Source organism: Microcebus murinus, chromosome X, assembly GCF_040939455.1.
Source record: "Microcebus murinus isolate Inina chromosome X, M.murinus_Inina_mat1.0, whole genome shotgun sequence".
Classification (NCBI taxonomy): Eukaryota; Metazoa; Chordata; class Mammalia; order Primates; family Cheirogaleidae; genus Microcebus; species Microcebus murinus.
This window is the reverse complement of record NC_134136.1, coordinates 121,343,779-121,363,144: the sequence shown is the minus strand read 5'-3', so window position 1 is coordinate 121,363,144 and position 19,366 is coordinate 121,343,779. Positions and strand designations below refer to the sequence as shown.

The following is a 19,366-nucleotide window of genomic DNA, read 5'->3' as shown; positions in this document are numbered from 1 at the left end:
AAAATTTGCAAGAGGAAATCTAAATGGCCAACAAATAGAAAAAAAAAAATTCTCAATTGCACAAATAGTCAGAAAAATGCAAATTAAAGCATCTAAATGCGACTAGCCCTCAGAATGGCAAATCAAAACTTGGAGCTTTAGAAGAAAACTTTAGCCTTAACATGAAAATCAGAAAAGGTAATGACTGGATTTTGAAAACGAGTCAAGAGGCCCCACCACTGATGTCACACACACACCATGACTCCTGCACAAATCCACGGTCCCTGGCGCAGAATCTCCTCAACCCCCGGCGCCGACAGAGGTTAAATTCTCGCCGCCAGCGACTTCCGCTTCCTGGCCTAAGTCTCACTCGCACGACTCCCCCCGCGGTGACTGCACAGGTTCAGGGACAGCCGAGACACCGGGTGTTTTCCCCCCAGCCGACCGGTCCCTGCCGTGGCCCAGGTCGGAGCTTTCTACAGAGGGGCCGCCAGGTGGGCTCGGAACGCCGCGGGCGCCGGGTCCGGGCCACCGCGGAAGAGGGTCGCCGCCTCCCACCTAGGAGCCCGGCGGGGGCGGGGGCGGGGGCGGGTCAGTCTGCGGGAGGCAGAGGGGCTGGGCGACGTCTAAAGAAGCAGGGGCTCCCCTGGGGAGACCGCCTGAGGCCGGGCCACCCTGAGGGCTGAGCCAGCCAAGTGCCCCACCCGCTGGGGCCTCGGGGATGACTGACTCCTGGAGGCTGTAGCCGAGGGGGAGAAGCTCGGTGGTCGGTGGTACAGTGCTCTGGCCGGTGCCTCGGCCACTGGGAAATGCCATAGGGGAACATCGAGTAAGGGACCGCGGAGTCCGCGGAAGAAATATCCCCTTTTCCAAGATGGCGGCTCCCGTAGAGACACTCCCAAGGGGACAGCCATGTTCCTTGCCTGACAAAGTCACTAAAGAAAATTGGAAAGCACGCCTCCCCTCTGGCACACACGCACACGCACGCACCGACATGGTATAAGTGCACTGGGAATAGTCGCGGGCGAGCGGCCGCTTCCAAACTGACACTGAGCATGCGCACATCAAGTCCTGACGCGCCGGGGTCCCTTGAAGAGTTGCAGGACTTCGGCCTCTGGGAGTTTAACTGAGGCGGATTTAGGGCCAGGCCAGTTAAACAGAGATAGTTATGGGGGTGTTATGACAGGGATTTTGTACTCAGTGATGGTACGCAGAAGGGTAACGGAACTTCTTTCTGGTCACTTATAGGGAGGTGCAGAGAGCGAGTGATAGGTTTTGATAAGGCAAACCCCCATCTATTATTTGGCGGTGTGTCAGCCACTTGAGACCCCGAACCCTAAGGGAAGACACGCATCAGCATAATACTAACCTATTATTTGGCCTGTCAACTCATCTATTACCTGGTACATCAGCATAACACTGAACCTATTACTGAGCCATCAACATAATACTAAACTATTACCAGGTGGGCATTAGTCACCTGATACCCTACCCCTCGGACCACCCCAACTTAACAATAGTGGGAAAAATCAGATAGACCGGGCTCAGAATTTGGTGGCGAGACCGCTCTGAGCACTCGGCTGGCGAATAAACTTTGATACTCCAACTCTACGTGTGCCGCTCGGTTTGTCCTCGGGACCACCCGCTGTAACACTTGCTGTAACGTTTTGAGGGTGAGTGATGGGGTCAGTGGGGAAAGTGTTGGGAACATTGAAGTGGAGTGTGTAATGGCCCTACAGGGTGAGTTTTGTAGGGTCTGTGGGTGAGTGATGCAGGGTCTCTCGGATGAGTAGTGGGGAGTCCGTGGAGTGAGTGATGGGGGTCTGTGAGGTGTGGGATGGACTTTGTTTGGTGGGTGGCCAAGGTTTCTGTGGGGTGAGTGATGCGTTTATTTGGGACTAGTGGGGGGGTTCTGTAGAATCAGATGTGCAGCTTCTTGGGGTCAGTGATAGGTGGTCTTTGGTTTGAGATGAGGTTGTTGCAAAAATATTTTGACTTTGTCAGTCCTACCATATCTTTGTTATTAATTTCTGTCCTTGACTGTCATTTCTCTTTTTTTGTTTTGTTTTGTTCTCATTCTAAAATTCCTAAATTGAATGTTTATCTCGTTGCTATTCATTTTCCTTTATAGTATAAGCATTAAGGTTATGAATTTTTCTCTAAGAACACTTTAGCACCCTGTCACAAGTTTTGATTTGTAGCATTTCCACTATAGTTTACTTCTGTTTTCTAATTTCTGTTGTGATTTTCTCTCTGATTCCTGAGTTATTATGAGATTTTGATTTCCCAAAATGTTGACATTTGTGGACGGAAAAATACAAACTCTGAAGCATTTGAAAGAAGTTTATTCTGAGCCAAATTTGAGGACCATGACCCAGAGCCACTCCCAAGAAGCCTTGAGCAAGTGGATCCATGTGGCAGGGTTACAGTTTGGTTTTATACATTTCAGGGAGGCAGGGGTTACAAGTAAAGTCATAAATCAATATGTGGGAGGCATACATTGGCTTGGCCCAAAAAGGTGGGTCATCTCGAAGTGGGGGCTTACAGGTTACAGGTGGGTTTAAAGATTCTTTGGCTTGTAATTGGTTAAAGACTTGAAGCTTTGTGTGAAGGCTTGGAATGTTTCAACATAAGGAATTATCAGAGATAAGCCTTGGGACACAGATTTGTTGTATAAATTGAGGACCTGCAGGTTTGTCTTGCATACCCTTAGGCCTGTTAATGGGTCACAAAGGATGTCTCCAAGAAGGGAGGGGGGCATGATGAGGCATATCTGACCTCTCTCTTCCTGGCAGACAATTTAGTTTTAGGATATTCCTTTGGCCAAGGGGTCCATTCAGTAAGCCAGTGGGGGGTGAGCCTTAAAATTTTATTTTAGTTCACACATTTTTGTTATTGATTTTTTTTTTTTTTGGAGACAGAGTCTTACTCTGTTGCCCAGGTTAGAGTGCCCTGGTGTCAGACTAGCTCACAGCAACCTCAAACTCCTGGGCTCAAGCGATCCTCCTGCCTCAGTCTCCTGAGTAGCTGGGACTATAGGCATGCACCACCCATGCCCGACTAATTTTATATATATATATATATTTTTTTTTTTTTTAGTTGTCCAGCTAATTTCTTTCTGTTTTTTTTTTTTTTAGTAGAGACAGGGTCTTGCTCTTGCTCAGGCTGGTCTTGAACTCCTGACCTGAAGCAATCCTCCTGCCTCGGCCTTCCAGAGTGCTAGAATTATAGACGTGAGCCACGTCCGGCCTGTTATTAATTTCTAAATTGTGATCATAGAATGTCATCTGAGTGATAATTAGGTGCAGGAATGATGTTTTTAAGTTCAATATATACCAACAAATTATTTTCCAAAACTTATGTAAAATTGGACATATAAAAAGACTCATTCTAAAATCCTCTTAAAAAACACTGGATGTTGTTGCTTTTTTTGTTTGCCCAATTCTGAGGGCCAAACACAAGGGTATCTAGTTTGCCTCTATGTGCATTTTCCTGACAACTAGTGGTTGAACATCTTTTCACATTTATTGGCCATTGAAATGTATTTGTAAAATTTTTCATATCCTTTGCTCTTTTTTTCTTTAGGTGGTTTGTCTTTTATACTAATTTGTGAATATTAACCTTCTGTCATTTATTTTAACTATATTTCCTTTATCTCTACATCTTGAGTTTTGAAAAGTGTCTTCACATTTATTTATTTATTTAGAGACAGAGTCTCGCTTTGTTGCCCATACTAGAGTGACTGCTGTGGCATCAGCCTAGCGCACAGCAACCTCAAACTCCTGGGCTCAAGCAATCCTGCTGCCTCAGCCTCCCGAGTAGCTGGGACTACAGGCATGCACCACCATGCCCGGCTAATTTTTTCTATATATATTAGTTGGCCAATTAATTTCTTTCCATTTATAGTAGAGACGGGGTCTCGCTCTTGCTCAGGCTGGTTTTGAACTCCTGACCTTGAGCAATCCGCCCACCTCGGCCTCTCTCTTCACATTTAATTAGAAAAAAAAAATCATCTAATTAGATATGTTTGTCTTTTTACAGATTCTGAGTTTCTTGTCTTGCATAGTGAGTTCTCCCCATTTCATGCTTAAACAAATATATGCCTTTAATTTTATTTATTTATTTATTTATTTATTTTTGATACAAGATCACACTCTGTTGCCTGGACTAGAGTGCAGTGGCATCATCATAACCCACTGCAACCTCAAATACCTAGGCTCAAGCTATGCTCTTGGCTCAGCCTCCTGAGCAGCTGGGACATAGGCATGTGCCACCACGTCCAGCTAATTTTTCAATTTTTGTAGCGATGGTGGTCTCACTATCTTGCTCAAGGTGGTCTTGAACTCCCAGCCTCAAGAGATGCTCCCAACTTGGCCTCCCAATGTGCTAGTATTGCAGGCATGAGCTACCATGCCTGGCCTTAAATTTATTTTAATATATTTGTTTTAATTTTTAAAGTTAATTTTTAATCCAACTGGAATTTATTTTGGTTTGTGGTAAAAGTTGGGGTCCTTTTGTATTTTCTGTTTGGATAGACAGTTTGCCAGCACCAATCATTAAATGAATACCCTTTTGAACTCGATTAAATGCCACTTTTGTCACATAAATTCCCAAATGTATATTGTTTTATTTCTGAACTCTATTCTTCTGATATATGTATCCACTCCTTTTTAAAGGATTTTATTGACTTTACAAATAGTTTCTTTTTTTTATTTCAGCATATTATGGGGGTACAAATGTTTAGGTTACGTGTGTTGCCTCCCCCCCCCAAGTCAGAGCTTCAAGCGTGTCCATTCCCCAGATGGTGCACATCTCACTCATTATGTTTATATATACCCATCCCCTGCTCCCCACTCCCCTCTGCCTGATGCCCTATAAATGTTATTCCTATACGTCCAATTAGGTACTGATCAGTTAATACCAATTTACTGGTGAGTACATGTGGTACTTTAGAAATAGTTTTAATATCAAATAGTGCTTGTCTCCCTCACTGTTCTTTTTTGTGGTTTTCTTTAATATTGTTGAGCATTTATTCTTCCATATGAATGTTAAAATCATTTTATAGTTTTAAAAATAACCATTAAAAATTATATTTGATAATTTTGTTTTTATAGGTCCAGCACCTTTTTTTAAAGTTCATTCTTAGATATTTTATCTTTGTTTTTGTCATCATTTCGAATAGCATTTCTTTCCTATTTCCATAGGGGAAATCTATTGATTTCCTAATTTTATTTCTTATCCAATCCAATTATCAAATTCTCATATGAATTCTAGTTGCTTTCTGTAGCCTCTTACTTTTCTTAGATATCATATTACATCCAATTAAAAATGATATTCTCGGCTGGGCGTGGTGGCTCACGCCTGTAATCCTAGCACTGGGAGGCCGAGTCAGGCGGATCACTTGAACTCAGGAGTTCGAGACCAGCCTAAGCAAGAGTGAGACCCCGTCTCTACTATAAATAGAAAGAAATTAATTGGCCAACTAAAAAAATATATAGAAAAAAATGAGCCGGGCATGGTGGTGCATGCCTGTAGTCCCAGCTACTCAGGAGGCTGAGGCAGAAGGATTGCTTGAGCCCAGGAGTTTGAGTTTGTGCTTGCTGTGAGCTGAGCTGACGCCATAGCACTCTAGCCCGGGCAGAGTGAGACTCTGTCTCAAAAAAAAAAAAATGATAGTCTCTCTTCCTTTTAAATATTCTGATCACCTCATCTTCTATTGCATTAGCTAGAGCTTTTGGAACAATGTTGAGTGATACTTGATATAGGGTATTGCTATCTTCTTGCTAATGTTAATGAATATAATTTAGACATGTTTTATTTGAAAGTGAAAGCTGTTTATTTATTCATTCATCCATTCAACAAACATTTATTGAGCACCTACCCCTTGCCAGATACTGAGTTTGAAATCCTGCTTGGCTACTTACTAGCTATGATCTTTTTTTTCTAACAGCTTTACTGATATAATTCACCTACCATAAAATTTACCCATTTAAGGATTACAGTTCAGTGGTTTTTAGTATATTCTCAGAATTGTGCAAGCATCACCACAGTATAATTTTAGGGTATTTCATCACCCCAAAATGAAACATTGTACCCATTAGCAATCATTCCTCATTCCTACCCCTTATCCCTAACCACCAGCAACCACTAATTTACCTCCTGTCTCTATAGATTTATCTATTCTACACATTTTATATAAATGGAATCATAAAACATATGGTTTTTTGTGACTAACTTCCTTCACTTAATGTTTTCAGGGTTCATTCATGTTATAGCATGTATGAGGACTTCATTCATTTTATTATTATTTTTATTGTGGTAAGAATACTTAACATGAAATCTACCCCCTTAACAAATTTTTAAGTATACAATACTGTTAATTATAGGCACATTGTACAGCAGATCTCTAGAACTTATTCATCTTGTATACCCAAAACTTTATACCCATTGAACAACACCTTCCTCTTTCCCCCTCCTTTCAGCCCCTGGCAACCACCATTCTACTATTTCTGAGTTTAACTATTTTAGAAGTACTTCACTCCTTCTTATTACTGAATAATATTTCATTGTATGGATATACCACATTGTATTTATCCATTCATCAGTAGATGTACATTTGGATTGTTTCTACTTTTTAGCTATTATGAATAATGCTGCTATGAGGATTTGTGTATGAGTTTTTCTATGGACATATGTTTTCATTTCTCTTGGTTGGATACCCAGGAGTGGAATTGCGGTGTGAGGGAGTGAGGCAGAATTTTACTTCTTCTCTTTTAGGGTTTCTTTTTGGCTGGGCCTTAGAATTAAATTGATAGAAGAAAGATCAACAGGGAAAATCATACAAAATGTATTTAATACAAGTTTTATGTGGCACAGGAGCCTTCATAAAGAAATGAAGACCTAAAGAATAGTTAGAGTCAATCACTTATATATTGGATTGGACAAAGTATAGTAAGTTGTGAAAAGGCAACTAAATTATTTAGGGAAGCCTAAAATATAAGAGTTATTTTTAAAAAGGGTTGTACAGAATTCTCTTGGTCTTTACTTCCCTTCCTTGATGATAAGAATGTTGCTGTCCTTCTAGTAGAGGGAAGGAATCTTTCACATGGGAATGTTATCTCCTGCTTTTAAGAAACAGAAAGGTCAGTATGACCTTGCACCTGCTGTTTTTCAAGTGCCTTTAACTCAAAATAGTAAATACACCAGAGTGGCATATTTTTAACTCCTTCACTGGATCACATGGTACCTCTATGTGTAACATTTTGAAGAACTGCCAAACTGTTTTCCAAAAATGGCTGTATCACTTTATATCCCAGCAATATATAAGTGTTCTAATTTGTTACTTCCTTACTGACACATCATCTGTCCTTTTTTTTTTTCTAGCCTTCCTAGGAGGTATGAAGTGGTATCTCATTGTGTTTTTTCTGTTGTTGTTGAGACAGGGTCTCACTCTGTTACCTGGACTAGAGTGCAGTGGCATCATCATAGTTCACAACAGCCTCCAACTCATGGGCTCAAGTGGTCCTCCTGCCTCAGCCTCCTGAATAGCTTGGACTACAGGTGTATGCCACCATGCCCAGCTAATTTTTCTATTTTTTGGTAGAGACAGTATATCTCTCTTGCTCAGGCTGGTCTCCAACCCTTGACCTCAAGTGGTCCTCCCACCTTAGCCTCCCAAAGTGCTAGGATTACAGGTGTGAGCCAAGACAGCCAGCCTCTCATTGTGGTTTTGATTTCCATTTCTCCACTAACTAGTGATGTTGAGTATCTTTTCCTGTACTTATTAGCCATTTTTATATCATCTTTGGAGAAATATCTATTCAAAATCCTTTGCCTATTTTTAAATTGGATTATTTGTCTTTGTATTTTTTAATTCAAGAGTTCTTTACATATTCTGGATACAAGTCCCTTGTCAAATATGTGATTGGCATATATTTTCTCCCATTTTGTGGGTGTCTTGATGGTCTTCTCATAGTTTTTGTATGTTCCTATTATGATTTGTATTTTTATTAGAAATGGCTCCTGAATTGTGTCAGATGCCTTTTTTTTTTTTTTTTTAAGAGACAGTGGGAGGGGGGAGGTTGTCACCCTGTTGCCCAGGCTGGTCTGGAACTCTTGGCCTCAAGCAATCCTCCCTCCTGGGCCTCCCAAAGTGCTCGGATTACAGATGTGAATTATTGTGTCTGCCTTTTTTTTTTTGTCTGATGTCTTTTTGATGTTATTAGCCTTATGGTGTTATTCTCCTTAATTGTTGTAATGAATTATATCGAGGTGTAATGTGGATTTATCCTTGCTTTCCTGGAAGAACTGTTTGATCAAGGGCAGTTTATGTTATGGGTCAGAATTGGATTTGAGTTAATATTTTACTTAGGGTCGAGCGTGGTGGCTCACGCCTAGCACTCTGGGAGGCTGAGGCGGGTCGATTGCTTGAGGTCAGGAGTTTGAAACCAGCCTGAGCAAGAGGGAGACCCCATCTCTACTATAAATAGAAAGAAATTAATTGGCCAACTAGTATATATAGAAAAAATTAGCCGGGCATGGTGGCGCATGCCTGTAGTCCCAGCTACTCGGGAGGCTGAGGCAGAAGGATTGCTTGAGCCCAGGAGTTTGAGGTTGCTGTGAGCTAGGCTGACTCCAAGGCACTCACTCTAGCCTGGGCAACAAAGCGAGACTCTGTCTCAAAACAATAATAATAATAATAATATTTTACTTAGAATTTTTGCCACTGTAAGAAAATTGCTTATAGTTTTCTTGTTTTATACTATATTTAACAAGTGTTGGTATCAAGCCAGTTTTTTAAAGGAATTGAGGAGATTTCTATTTTTATGTTTTAAAATGGCATAGACATTATCTTCTTTAAAATTCAACTATAAATACATTTAGAATTGTTGCCTTTCAAAAATGGTAAATTTTAAATATTTTCTTTTCTTTGATTATTGATCTTTACAGATTTCTATTTTGGGGGGATTAATTTTGGTAGTTTATGTTTGCTAGGGATTTTATATTTTCATGGAGCTACACATAATGCTCCATTAATTTACTTTAATCACTTCCATACCTGTGATAATAGTTCTTTTTGTCATTTCTAAAATTTTCTTCATGTGTGTGATAAGTGTGTATATTTATATTTATTTATGTGTATATTTATATGTGTAATTTTTTCCTTTCTCTTTTAGCTTTATCAGGTTTCTCATAATTATTTTGTTGTCTCTTTCTAATTTCCTAGGTTGAACACTTAGTTCATTTATCTTTTGCTTTCCTTTTTAAATATTAAAAAAATTAGACTAAAATATTCTTTAGGCCGGGCGCTGTGGCTCACGCCTGTAATCCTAGCTCTTGGGAGGCCGAGGCGGGCGGATTGCTCAAGGTCAGGAGTTCAAAACCAGCCTGAGCAAGAGCGAGACCCCGTCTCTACTATAAATAGAAAGAAATCAATTGGCCAACTGATATATATATAAAAAATTAGCCGGGCATGGTGGCGCATGCCTGTAGTCCCAGCTACCAGGGAGGCTGAGGCAGAAGGATCACTCGAGCCCAGGAGTTTGAGGTTGCTGTGAGCTAGGCTGACGCCACGGCACTCACTCTAGCCTGGGCAACAAAGCGAGACTCTGTCTCAAAAAAAAAAAAAATAAAATAAAAAAATAAAAAAAATAAAATATTCTTTAAATATAGCTTTAGCAATGTCTCAAAATTTGGTATGAAGTCTATAATTTTGTTATCAAATTCCATCTTTAATTCTGACATGTTTTGAGAATATTTCTTAGTTGAAAACTGGGTTTGGTAATTTGATTATCTTTTTATTATATATTTATGATTTTATAAGATTATAGTCGATATAGCCTGCCAAAACTCTAATTTTTAAAATGTATCAAGATTTTTTTCTTTGAGTCCAAGTTATACAATTTTTAAAAAATTTTGTAACGTTGCCATAGTATATTCATTGAGCATAATAAAGTTATGTGTGTTAAAACTAGCTTGTTGATTATATTTTTCAAATCTTGGTTTTTATCTACTTGATCCATCCTATTATAGAAGAGATACAATGAAATTTCCTGGAATAATTATGATTTTCTTCAGCTTTTTATTTTGAAATAATTATAGATTCACAGGAAGTTGCAAACAACTTGTAAGAAGTTGCAAGCATAGTATAGAGAGGTCCCGTGTACCCTCACCTAGTTTTTCCCAATGGTTACATCTTATAAGATCATAATACAATATAAAAGTTTAGAATTTGACATTGGTACAAGGTGTGTGTATAGTTCTGTGTCATTTTGTCATGTGTATAGATTCATGTAATGACCACCATGATCAAAATACAGAACTATTACCTCTTTGTAATCTTTACCCCCACCACCATCCCTAACCCCTGGCAAGCAGTCATTTTTCCCCACCTCTATCATTTTGTCATTTTGAGAATGTTATATAAATGGAACCATACAGTTTGTGACCTTTTGAGATTGGTTTCTTTCACTCAGCATAATGTCCTTGAAAATCATCCAAATTATTGTCAGTAACAATAGTTCATTTCTTTTTATTGCTGAGTAATATTCCATATTACAGATGCACTATAGTTTCTTTAACCATTGGAGGCCAGTTTGCTTGTTTTCAGTTTTGGGCTATTACAAATGAAGCTGCAGTGAATAATCTTGTACAGGTTTTAGTGTACACGTAAGATTTCATTTCTCTGGGATGAATGCCCACAAGTGCAATTGCTGGGTCATGTGATAACTATTTTAGTTTTTAAAGTAGTTGCCAAACTATTTTCCAGAGTGGCTATACCACTTTCCATTCCCACTGGCAATGTATGAGAGATCTGATTTCTCTGCATCCTCTCCAGCATTTGGTAAAGACCAAACGTCAGAGAAAAGAAAAATAGGTCAAACTTGCCATTTTAAAAAAGCACCAGTTCTAGATGTGTTTATAGCTGAACTTTAAAGAAAATAATATCTATGCCATCTTAATGCATAAAAAGATAGAAATCTCCTGAATTTCTTTTAAAAACTGGCATAACCTTAATACCAATGCTTGTTAAATATAACGCAAAAATAATTATGATTTCTAAGACTTCATGTGGTTCCATGCATTTGTGCTGGTTTTGTTTTGCATGTGTTGAATAACCTTAAAGGTTTATGCCAGTTAATACTACTTTACTGTATATTTTATTATTAAAAGAGGCCCCCCTTTTTTGCTAATCTGTTGTGTGTTTTGGACCTTAATTTCCACCTTGATAATTATATTTTCAGACCTGCTTTCATTTTTCTTGCATTTGACTGGTATATTGTATAATTTTTAAATCCTTATTAAAATATAACATAATACAGAAAAGTATGTACATTGTTCATATTTAGCTTGGTGGTTTTTAACAGACTGAACAAACCTGCATAGCCACCAACTAGATGGAGAAATATCCATTACTCGCTCTCAAGAACCCATGTTTTTGAAATTTATATAAATATAATCATACAACATTGCTTCATTGCTTTTTTGGGTCTGGTTTCTTTGACTTAACATAATTTTCATGAGTTGAGACTCATGCATGTTGAATCTAGCGATTCTTTCTTTTTGTTGTATAGTATTTCTTTGTGTAAATATAGCACAACTTATTTATCCATTCTAATGTTGATGAGTATTTACATAATATCCAGTTTTTTTTGGTTTTTTGTTTTTTTGTTTTTTTTTGAGACAGAGTCTCACTTTGTTGCCCAGGCTAGAGTGAGTGCCGTGGCATCAGCCTGGCTCACAGCAACCTCAATCTCCGGGGCTCAGCGATCCTCCTGCCTCAGCCTCCTGAGTAGCTGGGACTACAGGCATGCGCCACCATGCCCGGCTAATCTTTTGTATATATATTTTTAGTTGGTCAATTAATTTATTTCTATTTTTGGTAGAGACGGGGTCTTGCTCAGGCTGGTTTCAAACTCCTGACCTTGAGCAATCCGCCCGCCTCGGCCTCCCAAAGTGCTAGGATTACAGGCGTGAACCACCACGCCCGGCCAATATCCAGTTTTGAATAAAGCTGCTATGAACATTATTATACTCATCTTTTGGTAAACATATATTCTCATTTCTCTTGGGTATATACCTAGGTATGGAATAGGTGGGTCATAGGATATTGCTTGTGTTCAGCATTAATAGATACTACCAAACAGTTTTCCAAAGTGTCTGTACTATTTTATGCTCCTAACAAGCAATTCGTGAGTTTCAGTTACTCCACATCCTTGCCAGCTCTTGGTTATTTACCAACTTTTTCATTTTAGCCATTTCTGGTAGATACAGAGGACTGTCTTATTGTAGTGTAATTTCTATTTCCTTGCTAACTAATGTAGTTGAGCATCTTTTCATATGTTTATTTTCCATTTGAATATTTTCTTTGTGAAGTGCTTGTTCCTTTTGTTCTTTTTTCTATTGCTCTTATTAATTTCTGGAAAATCTTGATATATTTGGGATTTTAATCATTAGTCAGATACATGTATTGCAGTTAACTTCTCCCACTGATGAACAGAAGTTCTTCATATTTTGTTTTGTTTTGTTTACTTTTTTGGCATTCCTGGGTGGGCATGAACAGAAATCCTTAACTGTAATGTAGTCTAATTTAACAATCTTTTACACTATTAGATATCAGGACTTAATATAAAACACATTGATAAAGAAAGTGTAGACTGAGCATGGTGGCTCACACCTGTAATCCCAGTACTTTGGGAGGCCAAAGAGCTTGAGGCCAGGAGTTTGAGACCAGCCTAGGCAAATACCAAGACCCCGTCTCTACAACAAATAAAAAAATTAGCCAGGCATGGTGGCATGTGCCTGTAGTCCCAGCTACTTGGGAGGCTGAGGAGGGAGGATCTAGGTGTTCAAGGCTACAGTGAGCCATACAGTGAGCAATGATCCTGCCACCACACTCCAGCCTGGGTGACAGAGCAACACTTGCAGAGCAGTGGAGAAAGGGTAGTCTTTTCAATAAGTGGTACTGGGTCATCTTATTTCCACATGGAAGAAAGGAATCTTTTTTTTTTTTTTTTTTTTTTTTTTAGAGACGGGGTCTCGCTCTTGCTCAGGCTGGTTTTGAACTCCTGACCTTGAGCAATCCGCCCGCCTCGGCCTCCCAAGAGCTAGGATTACAGGCGTGAGCCACAGCGCCCGGCCGGAAGAAAGGAATCTTGACCCTAACACATACCACACACCAAAATCCTTCCCAGATGGACTATAGATCTAAATCTGAAAGCTGAAACAATAAAAGTTTTACATTAAACATCCTTATGACCCTGAAAGATTTCCTAGCAATATATAACCATGAAGGAAAGAATGATAAATAATATGGTGTATTTCTGCCCAGTGTCTTATTTAAAATCTTTATCTTTTTGTTTTAGATGTGAGACAACTATATTTTGTTTTTCTAACCCAGTCCCATAGTTTTTATCTTTTATAGCATAATTCAGCTCACTGAATTTTGTCGTGCTATAATATACTTGATTTTATGTCTAATATTATTAGGGTTTTTTTGTGTTTTTTTTTTTTTTTTTTGAGACAGGGTGTTGCTCTGTAGCCCAGGATAGAGTGCCGTGGCATCATCGCAGCTCACTGCAACCTCAAACTCCTGGGCTTAAGTGATCCTCCTGCCTCAGCCTCTTGAGTTGCTGGGACTATAGGCACACACTACCATGCCCACCTAATTTTCCATTTTTTTTTTTTTTTTTTTGTAGAGATGAAGTCTTGCCATGCTGCTCAGGCTGGTCTTGAACTCCTAGCCTCAAGCAATCCTCCTGCCTTGGCTTCCCAAAGTATTAGGATTATAGGCATGAGCTACCTCACCTGGGAGAATTTTGATTATTTTTATCTATTTCTGGTAGTAATTGCCTTTACCTTCCTTACAAATATGATCATTTATATTTTCTACATTACTAGATTCAAATAATATTGTACCAATATCTGCTCATAGAAACGCGTAGTTTGCCTTCTCATTTTGCTTAGTAAATTTCCCCAGGATATTTAAAAATTTCCAATTTATAGCTTCATTTACTCCAAATGGAAAACTACATGTTTTAAAATTCAGATATAATTATTCAGTTGCTGCAGGAATCATATCTCAAAACTGCTTTCTATTTTGAGGCTTCTGTTATTAAATACTATTCAGTTTATAATTATTTTGACTATTCCCTTGAGTGTTCTGCTGAGATTGGAATATTGGCATTTTACAGTATAAATGCTTTTATGTCTAAAAGTGTTTTTCTTTTGCTCTGACAGAAGAATAGTATCTAGCTGGGGTAGATTGAAGATTCTTGGATCTCAGTCCTTTTCTCTCAAAAATTTGTAGATGTTTTCTTCTAATATGGCTTCTATTGTTGCAGATAAGAAGTCTAGTGCCATTGTGATCCCTTTTCATTGTAAATAATGTGTTGTTTCTGCCTGGGAGATTTTTAGGTTTTTTTTTTTTTTTTTTCTTTCTGTCTCACTCTGTTGCCCGGACTAGAGTGCCGTGGTGTCAGCCTAGCTCACAGCAACCTCAAACTCCTGGGCTCAAGCAATCCCTCTGCTTCAGTCTCTCGAGTAGCTGGGACTACAGGCATGCGCCACCATGCCCAGCTAATTTTTTCTGGGTCTCACTCTTGTTCAGGCTGGTCTCAAACTCCTTAGCTCAAACAATCCACCTGCCTGGGCATCCCAGAGTGCTAGGATTACAGGTGTGAGCCACCACGCCCAGCCAGGTTTTCTTGTTATCCTTTAAATTCAATGTCAAACCAATTCCTCTGGGAGTTGGACTCCTCTGGGAGCCAAGGATTGGGGGGATTTCTATGAGGAAGGATCAATGAGTTAAAGTCCAATAGGATTAGATAATCCAGGGCCTATAGTTGTCATTCATTTGGGGGCAGTGAGTGACAATTTTGAGGAGTCCTTGAAGAGAAATAATTGGAAATATATGTCGGTAAGCGATTGGGACCTCTGTAGAAATTCTTGAGGTTTTATCTGAGTTGGAGATGTAAGTTTCTGAGGTCATTGATTCGGTCCATGAGAGTTTATTTGACTGGGGCACTGAGGTGGTAAATGATTGATTGCAAGCCTGGAATTCTCAAAGGATTACAAGTCTTTCGGAATCAGTTTTTAGGGGCCTGTAGGAATCATGGATTAAGGCCTGTGGACACTGGTTATTCCAGGACTATGTGAGCTGGTATGTGATAGGCTGGAAGGTCTATTACTGAGGGTTTTGTGTGGGTCACTGATTCTGTTGAGGGTGTGTTGCCTGTGTTGTGATTATTTGAGGAGCCTGTGGAAACAAGTCATGACACCACTTGGGATGCAGTTTTTGTCAAGCAGTGTGGGCTAATGATTTAGGAGCCTGTGCAGGTCTGGTTTTCAGGGCCCAGATGGGAATTGCAGGGGAGAGGTGAGTTTATGTTTCATCTTGGACAGAAGAGAGTGGGCTCTGTAAGTTGCCCAGAGTGTATACTGAATTACACAGAAGCTCAGTTTCTGACTTATGACATAGTCATCCCTCAGCCAGAACACTTTGAAGGCAGCAGGCAACATAAATGATGTTTATTGTGATTCTTCCATGTATAGAATAGCATAAGGCTCAGTAGTGAAGAAAATGTGCTTTGGAGCCAGGTATACCTGGATTTGAAGCCCTGTCATTTTTCCTAATCTGAGTGATTTAGGGACAAATTTTTCAGTATTTCTGAATAGCCCTATCTGATGGTAAATGGGAATAATAATGATAGTAATTCCTAGTCCACAGGATGACTGTAAAAACTAAATGAGGTACCTAATAAAACATGCCTTATATTTAATATTAATTGAGTATGCCCCAGGGGCCAGGTAGTTATGAGTGCTTTAGAGGTATCATCTCGTTTAACAAACTTATGAGATAGGTGTTTTCATACTGTTTAAAGATGAAGAAACAGCCAAAAGTGACTTCCTCAGATTCTAGCTGGAATGTAGAAGAGCTGGGATTCAAACCCTCATTCATTTTGCAGCAAATCTCATGAATTCTCCCCATATTCCATCTTAATACTTGGCATTAGTTTTACTGAACTTTATTCCACAACATCCAGGACAGCAAGCTGCCCCTTGGCGCCCCCAGGAAGCGTTTGCGGGTGAATGTGGAGGGACTGACCTTGTGGACACTGTCTTTCCAGGGTTTCTTGGAGCCTCTGCAGAGTCTGGGGGCCAGACCGCTTAGTGGGAACTACAAGATCTTCCTTCCGACCCCAACTTGCTTCACCCCAGCAGCTCTGGTTGAGTCCGCAGATGCCAGCCCAGCTTCAACCCCTGGGACGAGTGGAGCTGTCAGCAGGAGAGCCTGAGGCCTGAGGCCCAGTGTGGACATGGCAGCTAATGGGGACTCTCCCCCATGGTCCTCAGCCCCGGCAGAGGGACATGGCAGTTCATGTGAGGTGAGGACAGAGAGGGCCCCAGGGCCAGGAATTCATTCAGAGAGGAGATACCCCTGACCTGTCCCCAGGGCCTCAGGGCAGGGACAGGTAAGTCACGGGAAGCGGTAGATTCCAGACTTGCTGCCCCAGAAACAGATCAGGATTCTCCACTGAGAGTGAGCACACATGGCTCACCACATCCAGAGCCCCGTGGGCTTCAGCAGAAAATGTGACTTGGCTGATGGAGGGGGGTGTGGAGGGTCCAGCCCCACAGCCTAGGGGAGAGGGAGGCAGCTCCCTGCAGGGTATCTGAGGGTGAGGTCTGGGTGGGAGCCACTCCCCCCACCCCAGCAGGGGCCCTTCACTCTGTACGCGCTCTTTACAGATGACACTCGACACTCCCCATCAGACACCCCTTCGCCCGCCCCCCACTGTCTCTGGGATCTGCTGATTTCTCCTCTATCCTGATTTAGGTGCAGAAAAATCTTTTTTCTTTGCAATTTAGAAACTGACAGGATAGTAGGGTGACCACAGTGTATAGGGCCCTTCAAGCTCTTCCTCCTCCTTTCAAAGGTGAATAAAATGGCCCAAGAAGGCATGTGACTCACGCAGGCCTCTCGAGTTGGCCGTGACGGCCCTAAACCAAAGCCAGGTCCCCTGACTGTGTCCTCTATCCTCAACACACCACAGCTGGGACCAAGTTTCCCACTCAGAGTCCCCTTTGAGATTGTGCAAGCAGGGGAAGACAATGAGTGAGCCAGCCCCTGTGCTACAGCTCCCTCCTTTCAGACCTGCCTGTGGATGCTGTCAGCTCTGGGAAAGCTTGCTTGTCACAGGGGCTCAGGGTCATGTGGTCATTAGGTAATATTACACTTTTAAATATTATTTTGTTTTTTATCATTTTATCACTTTATAATAAAACATTAGAAAGTACAGGTTAGAAAATAGAAGAGAATAATAAATTACTTGTAATTCCAGCATTACCCAAAGTTAACCATGGTTAACATTTAGCTATATTTCCTTTTTCCTTTGTATGTGCATGTGTACATATGTGCGGGTATACGTGTGGGGCTATGAGTGTGCGTGCATACCATATACATACACATATATAGCTGAAACTTTAAAATAGAATCATACTATTTAGTTATCTCCTCTTAAACTCAGCAGGTTAACAATTTTCTAGGCAGTAAATATTTTTCTTCATATATGTATTATGTCTATTTAGCCAGTCCACTTTTTAAAAATTTTATTTTTAATTGACAAATAATAATATATATTTATGGGATACAATGTAATATATATATATATATACACATATATATATATATATATGTTATAGAATGCTTAAGTCAAGATAATTCACATATCCATCACCTCACATACTTTATTTTTTGGTGATATAAACATCTAAAATCTCTCTTAGCATTTTTGAAATATACATTAAATTATTATTAACTATAGTCACCATGCTGTGAAATAGATGTGAAAAAACTTTTTACTTTTGTCTAACAAAAACTGTGTATGCTTTGACCAACACCTCCCCCTCTCCTACAATCAGTCCACTATTAATGTGCATTTAGGGCATTTCAGGTTTTCTGTCATGATTAACAATGCTATGATAGAATTCCTACATTTAAATCTTTTTATTGAAAGTATATTTTGAGTCAAAGGTATAGGGGCATTAAATGGTAAATGAATCAATGCTCAACAGCAGTGCATTTCCACCTCGTCTAAGTTCTGCTCAGTCATAACGGTTACGGACTCACGACGATGTGGTCCTCCCCAGTCTTGCAGATGGCCTCTTGCCCAGCCATGATATGGGGATTTCTAGATGTGTGATTTTGGGCTCTCTAAGGCACATTTCTCCATTCATCTCTTCCTCCCTAACCACGGATCTCTAGCCCTTCTCAAGAAGAGATGGAAATGACCAAGACCCTGGGGAATATTAGTTATTCACTGATTTATTTGCTAGGTTCTTTTTTCCCATTAGCTATCAGGGAGCAGAGTATAGGCAGAGATAGCATGAAACCAATAAAAATGTCCCAGGGGTTGGGGAGCAGCCAGTTGGACCAAGCAGTAGTGGCTGAAGCTGGAGAACAAGCAGAAGGATCAGTGAAAGAAAGGACTGCGGGCAAGCACAGGGGAATGAGGAATAGGGAGAGGCTGCAGGGGCCATGGTACATGTACTGGGGACGGAGAGTAGCCAAGGGGTCGAGGGAACAGATGGAGGCACAATGGAACAAGCAGAGGACATGGGAAACATGAGACGCTGGGTAGCACCCAGAGCCCAAGAAACATTCGTTGAGGCTAGAGAAGTGATTGTTAGGGAACAGGGAAGAGCCAGGGGGTTAAAGAACAGTCAGAAGGATCATGAAATAGGAGGAGGGACCAGGAAATAGAGGAACCTGATAGCAGCCAGACAGAGCAGGGAACATCAGAGGGGTGAGGAATCACAAGAATCAGATGAAATGGAAAAAGCAAAGACGTTCAAGGAGCTGAGGATAAGCCTGAGGGACAAGCAACTTCCCCAGGACCCCGGGGGGGAGCAGTTCCTTAGTTTAGAGGAAAATTTGAGGGTACAGGGAAAAGGCAGAAGTACCAGGGAACAAGAAATGAGAAATATGACCCTGCAAATGGGTAGCAGCCAGAGGGACCAGGATACAATTGCTGAGGCTGTAGAATGAGCAGAGGGATCAGGGTAGGACAGAACCCATGGAACAGGTGGAAAGATGAGAGAGAGCCTCTAAGGCTGAGGAATGGCCTAGGGTGCCAGGGAACACATGCAGCAAGGAGCAGCCACTGAGGTCGGGGAGCAGCCAGAGGGAGCAGCAAAAACATGCTTAGGGGCCGGGCACAGTGGCTCAAGCCTGTAATCCTAGCACTCTGGGAGGTGGAGGCGGGCGGAGCGCTCAAGGTCAGGAGTTCAAAACCAGCCTGAGCAAAGAGTGAGACCCCCATCTCTACCATAAATAGAAAGAAATTAATTGGCCAACTAAAAAAAATATATAGGCCGGGCGCTGTGG

At 40.7% G+C, this 19,366-nt stretch overlaps 1 protein-coding gene across 2 annotated transcripts in view; it reads left to right on the top strand.

Moving 5' to 3' along the window:
• The first annotated feature begins 299 nt into the window (after positions 1-299).
• Positions 300-19,366, top strand: part of ZNF41 (zinc finger protein 41) — a 37,860-nt gene continuing 18,793 nt past the window's right edge. The window contains exons 1-2 of one of the 2 annotated variants that reach the window (XM_012748411.3): positions 300-473; positions 16,107-16,364. In XM_012748411.3, coding sequence (XP_012603865.1) covers positions 16,296-16,364 — 69 coding nt within the window. In that variant the 5' untranslated portion in view covers positions 300-473; positions 16,107-16,295. Of the gene's footprint in view, positions 474-592; positions 1,653-16,106; positions 16,365-19,366 lie in introns of those variants that run through there. The other variant, XM_075999616.1, reaches the window with a different exon arrangement.